The sequence below is a fragment of the Poromitra crassiceps genome, assembly GCF_964638095.1.
Source record: "Poromitra crassiceps genome assembly, chromosome: 8".
Lineage (NCBI taxonomy): Eukaryota > Metazoa > Chordata > Actinopteri > Beryciformes > Melamphaidae > Poromitra > Poromitra crassiceps.
This window is the reverse complement of record NC_139629.1, coordinates 662409-673375: the sequence shown is the minus strand read 5'-3', so window position 1 is coordinate 673375 and position 10967 is coordinate 662409. Positions and strand designations below refer to the sequence as shown.

Below are 10967 nucleotides of genomic sequence, written 5' to 3'. Positions count from 1 at the left end.
TCATTGTTGTTCGTTCTCAAGGAACGTTTCATAATATTGTGCAGACAACTGGCCCAACTCAACTAACGCTAACTAATAATATGCCTTGAAAGGCTGCATAAATCGAGACATGGAGAACAAGAGATTTAACATCAACTTGGACGACTCTGCTTTCACAAAAGAAAGAACACCGGTTGGTGGTAGCTTTATCTTACCAGACTACGAATTAACGTTAGCTTGCTACGCTTGGGGCAACTGTCCCTATTGGTGTTTTCTCCTAGACGATTTTTGTATTAAACCTTTTACCACAGTGATATGGAACGTTGATTTGAATGGGGATGGCCGTTCTAGCCATATTATTTCTGTGCTTCTTACTATGTTATTTGTACCACAAGCTTTCCAATCTAACAGATGTCAGACTATTTTAAAGGCTAGTTTTCCTGATGAAAAATGGCAATTGAATTCTTGGAGACTATTTTCATGTCATTCCATCACTATTGTCATTCCATTCCAGCTAAAGCCTCAGTTCCAGTCCACATCCAAGGGAGGACAGAGTGTCTCAGCCACATCTGCATCTTCAGAAAACCCTGCTTCTCAGCCTACTACAGGACAGCCCTTGTCATACGCACAATATATTGTCCAGAGTAAAAGCCACGTTCCTGCTCCACAAGTGCAGAGTTCCTCCGGTTCCTCTGCTCCTCAGAGAGAGTGCAGCTCCACACTGATCCTGGCTGAAGGTGCTGGAGGCAACCGTACAAATACACCAGTGCAAAGTGAACCTGACTCAATATCCTTTGCACCGGATGGATGTGTGACCACTCAGGGCAGAGCTAAAGGGACTGAGGGTGGACCTTTAGGGGCTAAGAAGAAAGAGGAGACACAGATCACTGGTGCTGACCAAAAACAGCCAGAAGGTCAAAGGTCAGAGCCAGGCCTCAACCTGGGTCCTAAACAGGTGGGGTCAGGGAGCAGCATTATCGTCAGTCCCCGACAGGTACATGTGACAATATAACTGTATAGTGTTTTGCCATTTGACTAAGGCATTTTGTTTTTTTAGTGCTTCCCTTGGGAAAGGGGGGGAGGGGTCATGCTCTGTCTAGCTTGAAATAGTTCCTAGTTTCAGGCCTGATAGTTGTTGCCTTGCATGATGGCAGGTATCACGACACTTATTATGAACATCTTTGTCCACACACATTCAGAGGGGAAATCCCATTCTGAAGTTTGTGAGGAGCGTCCCGTGGGAGTTTGGAGAGATTGTACCAGACTACGTCCTGGGACAGACAACCTGTGCTCTCTTCCTTAGGTCTGTATTTTGTGGCCCTCAGCTGTGTGTGTGTGTGAGTGTGAGTGAGAGGAGGTGTTTGCCTAAGCACATAGGGGAGTGAATGCCATGTTTGCTTTCTTGCATACATCTTTCTCCCATGATGAACCTAATAACATTTAATGAAGAGCATTACTATTTGTCCTGATATTTGATCATCTGATAGTACACAAGTAGCTACATAATAATAATAATTATTATTATTATTATTTATGTATTATTTTTTGCTATATGTTGACATTGATTTTGACCTGGGTATTTAGTCTGCGGTACCACAACCTCAACCCCAACTACATCCACGATCGCCTCAAGCTGCTTGGACAGACCTTCACCCTCCGTGTGTTGCTGGTACAAGTAGATGTGGTGAGTAAAAAAAAAAGTTTAACAATCACAATATTACTTATTTATAAATCCACCAGCATTGTCGGTGTCCTACATCTGAAAGTGACAGTTTTGTGAACAATATAGTGTTTTAGTTCATTTTTGTTCTCATCAAGCTTTGCATCAGATCTTTGCACATCACAAGTTCCATTTTTGAGGCACTAGGAATTCATGCTGTATCACACTGTATCTCTAAATCATTTCTATGATAGATATGGATATTTGGGTTTACATTGCAGAAAGATCCTCATCATTCTCTGAAGGAGCTGGCTCGCATTTGCATCATGGCTGACTGCACTCTCATCTTGGCTTGGAGGTAAAACCTGCAAAAGATTGTCTCACGGAAGACTGATAGATTTGCTATATGAGACAGATTTGTAAAAGAGTGTATTGGACAACTGTTTTTTCAAATATGTTAGTTTCCGGATGTGCAGATGATACTGACCATGCCACCTGAAAAGCCTCTTTAGGTGGAAATGTCAAGCCATATATTCCTTGTTTGTTATGGGACAGTAAAAGACTACAGTAGTTGCACCTCTACACCTGGTCTCATTATAACGTTCCCAATACATTTCCTCATGTTGAATTGACAGTTCAGAGGAGGCAGGCCGTTATCTGGAAACATACAAGTCCTATGAGAAGAAACCAGCCGACCTTCTGAAGGAGCAAGTTGAGAAGGACTATCTGTCCAAGGTTTGGATTGCAAACTGTAGTTACACACAACGCAAAGACAGTAAAGTTCATGGTTGTTTTTCTTAATTATTACTAATGTGAAAGCCACACATTTTCAAAATGAGGAGGACCAACTCACTATAAGGAAGTCAGATGGAAAATAATCCACAACCAATGTATTGCAGATTTGTTTTTGTTTTTTACCATTTTACATTGCAATACAGGGGTGCCACAACATATTATATATCATGATGCTTCCTCTTGCAATACGTTATTGCCAACAATTTATATTTTTATTAAAACATGCAGGCACTGAAATGTGTCAAAGTTGACGTAAAACAAGCTGATTATGCTAGTTGTGAAGCACTTATTTTCCCCCCATCCATTTATGTTTTTAGAAAAGATTTTAGCGTGGCATAGTTGTATCTTTCCTTTAAACATTTTAACTCCAGAACTGATGCTGTTTCAGTTTTAATTCTGTTAAACTGACACCACAATGCAGTGAATAAATACACAATTCCTGCTTTTTGCCTTTTTTAGGGGTAGTTTTTCTTCAGTTACACCGATATGATGTATCATGGTCTTGCACTGTATCTGGTATCGCAGAATCACTGTATCATGATACCATCTTTATCGTGGGCAACGTATCGTATCATGATTGACTCTGTGATTCACATCCCTATTGCAATACTGGTTGGAGTTCTACTTTTGTTTGAAGGTGACGGACTGCCTGACCACTGTGAAGTCCGTCAACAAGACAGATGCTGTTACCCTCCTGTCCACCTTTTCAGTAAGTGGAAACAGCCCATGAGCCTAAATACATCTTCAGATATTCCACCAATGCTCCAGAGACAGTCTGCACTTTTGCCCATTAAAGCAGCTACGAGCAAGATTTTCGATTGTTATTAAACAGTCTAAATTTGATATCGATGCATCACATCTTACCTCTAATAGTAGACGAGACCAACGCCGAGTAGTCTCGCTTGAACCCCGAGTGAATCGGCCAGTGTTGTCTTGACGATTAGTCTGTCTGCGGCCGGGGCAGATCAGGAAGTGAAATGAAACCGTTTGCGGCAGCCACTTCGGCCATAACCACAAAATAACAAAATTACTTCCAAACAAACTGTTGGAATATAACTAGAGATGTTCGCGAGAGTAGCAAGCCCCTGCATGGCGTTCTCCGTGTTTATGGTCTGTTGCTAGGCAGAGCGAAACGGTTGAAGGCAGGCAGCTGCCGTAAACCGTTTCCTTTCACTTCCTGGTTTATCCAGCCCGCCGGTAGACAGATAGAGAGAGAGCCTCCTGGTGACGCGAGGTTAGTAGACAGACACAGACTCTATAATCATCAAGCGAGCAATCTCCGATTCACACGGCTTTGGTCTCAGCTACTATTATAGGTAAGATGTGATGCATCAATATTATAATTATACTGTTTAATAACAATCGAAAATCTTGCTCGTAGCTGCTTTAAGTTGTCATCTTCCAACAACAACAAAAGGCTTCATAGACGGGAGGTATTTGACCAATCACGACACTTGTAAATATAACGGAGGCAGGTGATTGGCTGCTTTTATTGTGTGTTTTGAATTCATCTTCATGCTGCTGTTTTCAGAGGGAATGAAAGGCCTCCTAGATAATGACTTTTGTCTTCTTTTTTAAATTTACAGTCTGTAGAAGGAATCATCAGTGCCTCTAAAGAAGAGCTGGTTCTCTGTCCAGGCCTCGGACCACAAAAAGTGAGAGGAGGTGGGGCTGGGGGGGCAGTATGTGCAACATGTAAAGATACAGGAGGTATAGACAATGCCAACATGATTTAAATCACTAGTGAATGAATAACATCTTTATTACAATAGCAGAATCACGATGCATTGCAGAATGCATCATGAGAAATGAATGTGTCAATAAGTCTTTGGCGCTTACAACACCACAAGGAGATATAGAGATCGAGGGGTGTCAGCCCTGAGCAGCACCCAGATATATCCCACAGTGGAGTCAACACTGGTGGTGGTCATGGCCGTAACTAGCTATGAGGACGGGGAGGTCCGGACCTCCCCTAATATTTCAGCCTGCAAAAAAAAAAAAAAAAATTTTTTTTTTTTTTTTTTTGCAGGCCAGGCCAGGCCAGGCCACTCACTGAACAGCAGGCCAGGCGCCGCCTACTGGTTTACTAGTGGTTTTATTACTTTATTCAGGTTTAAAGTGGGTGCATCTCATTGTAATCATGCATGATGCCAATTGCCAAGCTCCCGAAGTCAGGTATGCAGGTGGCTATATGCATGGTTTCAGTTTCATGACCCAATAAGTAACAAAAAGAGGTGGTGTAAAGTTAAAAACAACATAATATATTTTATTTTATTTTTCAATCGTTCCTATCAGGAATAAATAAATGTCCCTCTGTATGTTTTTTTTATTATCGATGATGACTTTGTGTGTTGTGTACGGCTTGGGTTGTGTACCTGTGTTTGTAGGTGTCATTTTGATATGAATTTGGCTAAAACAGTTTGTGTTTGTTAGTTACAATTATGTTGACAGGAGAGCTGAGCAGGTGGTGACATGAAAGAGAATATACTGAATAATGACATCACAACAGTATAATCCTAATGTTGATTTAAAATGATATATTACTCTAAATATGGCTAAAAAAGGGGGGGGGGGGAAACTCAAATCTTTTTCGGCGGCGCCCTATTTCGGAACCCTGGTTACGGCCCTGGTGGTGGTGGTGGTGATCAGAGACTGATGAAGCTGATGACTCTGAAGGGTCTGCAAGACTGGGAGGGGGAGGGGGGGGTGCATGAACGGCTGCAGTAGGAGAGGGCAGGCTGAGGATAAAAACACATTTAAGAGGACAGCAGCCATGTGATTGGCTCACGATGGAGGTGTGTAGCAATGTGATATGCTTACAATGGAGGTGTGTGGTGATACCATTGGATAGATGAGAAACAGCTGATTATTCAGTTGATGCCCAGAAGTTGCCAGGCTTGATTTGAGCGTGTGAACTAGATATGAGGGAAGCATGAATGTAGAAGTGATTTGTGGAAGCTTTAATGTGCAGATTATAGTCTTCCTGCTTGAAACTCTGTTAGAACCTCACATGTCATATAATGTTGGCATTTTGTGCTTGCAGGCAAGGCGTCTCTATGATGTGCTCCACCAGCCCTTCCTCAAGTCGAAGAGGAAAGACAACTGAAACTACCTGTGGCGTGTTCCTGAAAATTCCCATTCCCTCAAGAGAAGAATGAAGTAAAGCCGTAACCTCGTACTGAGGTGAAGAAAGAGATGCAGAAGATGAGACTCTGCTCTTGGACAAACATAGCATGAAGAATTTAAGATGTGCACCTGCTTCAACTGCATGTCCTTCATGGAGTTATGTTGTTCTAATTTGTTCTATGCTGAATGAATTTGCTGTATAAATAAATATTTTGTAATATTTTTGCAATACATAATTCTTCTTTTCAGGGTTCCCACGGTCATGAAATTCCTCGAAAAGTTATGGAATTTTGAAAAACGTTTCCAGGCCTGGAAAAGGTTTGGAATTAACAGTGTGTTTTGGAAAAGTGTTTTGTGAATTTACAGTTTTGGGCTATTGTTAAAAATATGTTCATAAAAATCCCAAAATATGTTGGTTAAGTGAAATGATTTTGGTATTACGAATTTAAAATCTAGACACACAGGTTGACACTTCTTATCACCTCATATTCGTAGTATATTATATATATATATTTATATATATATATGGAGCGTTAACAGCAGCCAGGCAAGCATCCTATCCTCACTTTATACTGTCTTCAAGCATCCTATCCTCACTTTATACTGCAGTGATACTCAACTTGTGGCTCGCGATGGAATTGCATTTTTTTTTTTACAGTGCACCTGAATGCAACATGCAAGATACCCGCTGAATAAGTCTCCAAATGTTCATGTAATTCTGGCCAACAATACTCCACTTCTGTTATATCATTTCAGTCTGGAATATGGAATATCTTTCAATAATCTATGATTTAGCTGTTAAATTGTCAAATACTGCCGTCTGCTCGCTACCCAGGCACTTATGTACTTAACCTAACTAACTATCCGGTGTGCACAACATTCTCAGACTAAACTCCGGCTGACACCCCAAAAACCTACAATCTGCTACAGAAAAATGTATATTCTTTGTTTATTAACTGGCCCCTGGCCTTCTATCATTTCACTAAAGTGGCCCCCGGGCAAAGCAAGTTGAGTATCCCTGTTATACTGTCTTCAAGCATCCTATCCTCACTTTATACCAGGGGTCGACAACCTTTTTGATATGAAGTGCCATTTTCAATTTTGCTTGTCAATCAGTGTGACACACCAAGATTAATGACTCGCACATCAAAATGTAACATTATTCCTCCCAAAATCAGGACATTGAAGTAAAGCACTATACACAGCACAGTCCTGTTTTGGTCGCTGGCATTTTTCATCTGCTTTCTGCTGCCCAGAGCCATGTATATAGGATATTTACGGTAGTGACCCACTCTGCCTCTGATTGGTTTAACTCCTTTTTTGTTCATAATGATAAACTATATGCAATACTATCACAATACTATCGTTCATAATGCAGTAGTGCATCCTAGACCAGTGGTACTCAACCTTGCTCTACTCAGGAGCCACACTGGGGAAAAAGAAAAAGCTTTGCAAGAGCCACAATCCAAAAAAAAAGTTTATTTATTTATTTTAAGTAGGACTTAAAAGAGCCACAACTACCCATAAAGGAGCCGCATGTGGCTTTAGAGCCCCGGGTTGAGTATCACTGTCCTAATCAATTATCATCACTATATCATCCCAATCACTATTGCGCATAAAAAATTCACTATAATCCCAGTTATATTATAGGGATAGTCTATGATAGCGGCAGGATGAAAATATCAAGTACTACTATATAAGCCACAGAGAACTAGAAAGGATTAGCGGCAACTAGAGCCTGACCGATGCGTCACATTACGTCTCCTGTGTCGGGGCCAAAAAGTTACATTTGAACACACACCCCAAACATGACAGCCAACAGGCAACTGAACTAACACGTGTTCTGCGCCTGCTTGAGACCTGATTCATGAAACAAAGTGTTTGCCTGGCATTTCACTCACTTAAACTGTTTCGTAATATAGCTACTTCTAATAGCAGAGATGCAAACTCAGGGAGAGTGAAAAAGGTGACAGATCTACCAGGGCAGACACAAAACACAAAACCACTCAAATCATTCATTTAACTGTCCTATTTTGAGATGAAAAAGGTGACTAGTTTGCGTCCCTGTTATAGGGAAACAGTTGCAAATGGCACTAAAGACGGTCGTGTAGTGTGTTGAAAATACTTTGGAAAAGGTTGGAAATGGAAACAATACTTTTTTCTCTCCATACTGTTTTATTGTTTATTTTAAATTAATGTCCATATTGTTTTACAATAGGCCTCTCATTTTTAAATTGTTCTAGCCCTCTACATAACCAATAGGCTTCTATGGATTTCAAGATTTTTTTTTATGATTAACCAAACATTATGATCAACAGAGATACTGTAGTTTTCAATTACATCTTGAAAGATAAGTAAATAAACAAAGTGCACCTGCTACACTCAGCAATGTTCATATGAATAGCCTTAAATAATACTAAAAAGCCTACAAATTGCACTATGAGCATATTCATTGTTAATTGTAATAACTGTAAAGAAAATTACATGTAATGACTGAAAGCAAAATAATTAACCATACAATTAATAAAACCATGTTTATATAAATCAGTTACCGTATTTTCAGTTACTAAACTATAATGCAAATTTCCCTCTTGTCTCATCTTGATTTCCAATAGATACGACTGATAAACATGTATGTTTTTGGTGCTGTAGAACTGTAATAGTTGATCATCTGTACAATGTGTCGATGTACATTTACTACTGAAAGAGCAACTGTTGCATTAGCTGATGCACTCCTCTTGGACATGACAAGAAGGGTACTCGCTCGCGGAAACACGTACGTTGTATCAATGTTGACCCAGACAGAGAGTGCTGGCCTTTAGTCTTTTGTCACTTCTCTGGGCCATGCCTACATCTGGGTCATGCCTACATCTTCTCTGGGTCATGCCTACATCTTCTCTGGGTCATGCCTACATCTTCTCTGGGTCATGCCTGCCTACATTTGACTCTTGGCTTTTGCTCTGGAACGTGTGTTGACTTCAGAGAAGACAGGAGCAGATGAGGACAGAGGGGATGGCGGCCTGGAGAGTGGCACAAACAAGGGAGGCTTAACGACCTTCTTAACCTGTTCACTTTTAACCTTCTTCTGCCTCAAGTGTTTATCACAGTGGTTCACAAACGTAGCAATCTTGACAAATGTTTTGTTGCACACTTTGCAGTGATAAGGCCTCTGCCCTTTGTTGAGGCGTATGCACAGCCGTATGTAGGACGAGCGCACAAAGGTACGGCAGCACACGCCGCAATTCAGATCATCCAGGTCGGACGGTGTCTTCTGCTGCTGGTTGGGCGCTGATGCGGACACCGGCTTGGCCCGCTCATAAGACTTTTGAGCCTTCGCCGGTTTTGCCCGCTCAGAGCAGTCTTGAGCCTTATGGGAGAGCAGATGCGACAGGGAGGGGAAAGTGTCACCGCACTGCTCACACTTGGTGTGCAGGCGCATGTGTGAGATAAGCCCGACCTTCTGAACGAAGGCCTTCTCGCAGTAGGTGCACTTGAAGGGCTTCTCGCCTGTGTGGAGCTTACGGTGGGTCTTCAGATGTGCGGCGCGGCCAAAGGCCTTCCCGCACTCTGGGCATTTGAACGGCCTTTCCCCACTGTGGGTCGACTTGTGCGCCATCAGTTTGCAGGGCTGTTTGAAGCACTTGCCGCAGATCCCACACCTGTGCTTCTTCTCCTTGCTGTGAGAGGCCATGTGAAGGGCCAGGTGGGTGGAGGAGATGAAGGTCTTGGTGCACAGGGTGCAGCTGTGAGGGTCAGGGCGAACGCGCCTGTGTGGCCGCCGACCGTTGGGGAGAGCAAGGCGCGCCTCGCAGGCTGGGCATTTGGAGGCGGGCTTCTCTGGTTTGTGTAAACGGCGTTTAGCGAGAGCTGAGGAATGCGAGCTGGGAAGAGGTGTCTCAGAGTCCGGCTGAGGTCTGCTGAAGCTGCATCCGCAGTCTGAGCACCGCCCACTCTGCTCGCCTTTAGCACTGCTTTTATCCAGCATGATGTCATCTACAACCATCGTGGGAGAGGAGGGCTTTTAGTTCCTCGACACATCATAGGGACATCCGCATCTGCAAATAGCAAACACATTGTGTCATACATATTGTGCAGTTGAGATACAGATAGGCTACACACTGTACCCACTACCCACCCCCATGTTATACCTGAAATAAATAGCAAGGTGGTGTCAGTCTATACTCTATACAGGTTCCATATCTCATTTGTAAGACAATTTCCTCGATCACTAATACACCACCGATACTGGCCAATTTATGCTGCGTTGTCGAAAAATGCTAACGTTATCTTATCTAGTCGGTATCCATATTAAAACAGTGCCACAGCAGCCTCTCAACAACACGTTGTCTCCTGTGCTAACTTCGAGATATGCTACTTAGCATGCGCAGAACCGCTAGGTACTAGCACATCATCTCGATAGCATAACGTTAGATTGATATAACAACGGCTCTGGCTACGTGCAGTTTTCTCGAAAAGCACTGAATGCAATGCAAGACGAAAATTGATTGATAGAATATCGTGCGATTGTCGACAACTGCAGGCCAAGCCTAACGTTAGCCTGAGTCGAAAAACAGAGGTGGATCTTCGAGGACCTGGCAGTGCATAAACAAAGGTTTAACGTTACAATTAGGCTACATACCGAGTTCATTGTTCAAAAGAAACGTAAATGTCATACTATCTTGCACAGGCTCGCCTCGAGAGCACAAGCAACACACCAGGGAGTTGTTGGATGATGGATCTAATTCTAACGCCGTATTTCATCCCTTGCGGCTTTCCTGCAATAAATAAATAAATACCCGGTTATTTTACTGCTGTTGAAAGAGCATCTTCTTCTTCTTCTTCTTCTTCTCTGGGGTTTAACGCAGCTTTGCATCCTTAGCGTTGCACTACTGCCATCTTCAGGAGTAACTCCTACATTGTCCAGTTTGTCATATTTTTCACCACCACCCGTTCTCTCCTTCTCCTTCTTCTTTCCTCACAACACCACCACTCTCCAACTATCCTGCTATCTCCGACTCTAGAACATCACCCAAACATATGAACAGATGACAGTATTCGACCAGTGTAAGCGACGTGTGTGTGTGTGTGTGTGTGTGTGTGTGTGTGTGTGTGTGTGTGTGTGTGTGTGTGTGTGTGTGTGTGTGTGTGTGTGTGTGTGTGTGTGTGTGTGTGTGTGTATGTGTGTGTGTGTGTGTTAGTGAATGAAACAGTCCAAGACGTTCTGGGTTTTAATCATAACCTTTAGTGAGGTAATTAGGGTACATAGGGTACAGCAGCTCAGCCCTGCAGAATCAGCCTGTCACTTGCCACCCAGAAATGCGGAACCCCGCGGCAGTTAGCCTATTAGTAGCCTATGAGTTGTGCCAAACAAACGTTAATATTTCAAAACTATACATTCTGAGATACA

General features: G+C 42.5%; 2 protein-coding genes across 4 annotated transcripts; one reads left to right on the top strand and one right to left on the bottom strand.

Moving 5' to 3' along the window:
- The first annotated feature begins 35 nt into the window (after positions 1-35).
- Positions 36-5904, top strand: ercc1 (excision repair cross-complementation group 1). Its single transcript, XM_083641430.1, has 9 exons — positions 36-172; positions 494-973; positions 1179-1282; positions 1564-1663; positions 1921-1997; positions 2275-2374; positions 3072-3143; positions 4021-4089; positions 5478-5904. The coding sequence occupies exons 1-9, from the start codon at positions 110-112 to the stop codon at positions 5538-5540; spliced, it is 1128 nt and encodes a 375-aa protein (XP_083497556.1). The 5' UTR covers positions 36-109; the 3' UTR covers positions 5541-5904.
- Positions 5905-7746: 1842 nt separating this feature from the next.
- On the bottom strand, positions 7747-10360 carry LOC310781451 (uncharacterized protein). 3 transcript variants are annotated; one of them, XM_083642089.1, is made up of 2 exons: positions 10236-10360; positions 7747-9615 (listed from the first exon to the last, which is right to left on the bottom strand). In XM_083642089.1, exon 2 carries the CDS (start codon positions 9561-9563, stop codon positions 8496-8498), a length of 1068 nt encoding a protein of 355 aa, XP_083498215.1. In that variant the 5' UTR covers positions 9564-9615; positions 10236-10360; the 3' UTR covers positions 7747-8495. The 3 variants fall into 3 exon arrangements, with proteins under 3 accessions (XP_083498215.1, XP_083498216.1, XP_083498214.1); XM_083642090.1 differs by having other exon boundaries at positions 10276-10335; XM_083642088.1 differs by having other exon boundaries at positions 10200-10332.
- Positions 10361-10967: the final 607 nt, after the last annotated feature.

Excerpts from the sequence above, each read along its gene's own strand:
- ercc1 (XM_083641430.1), top strand. The coding sequence starts at position 110 with ATGGAGAACAAGAGATTTAACATCAACTTGGACGACTCTGCTTTCACA. Across the intron at positions 974-1,178 it reads TTATCGTCAGTCCCCGACAG|AGGGGAAATCCCATTCTGAA; the intron begins GTACATGTGACA and ends ACACACATTCAG. Across the intron at positions 2,375-3,071 it reads AGAAGGACTATCTGTCCAAG|GTGACGGACTGCCTGACCAC; the intron begins GTTTGGATTGCA and ends TTTTGTTTGAAG.
- LOC310781451 (XM_083642089.1), bottom strand. The coding sequence starts at position 9,563 with ATGGTTGTAGATGACATCATGCTGGATAAAAGCAGTGCTAAAGGCGAG.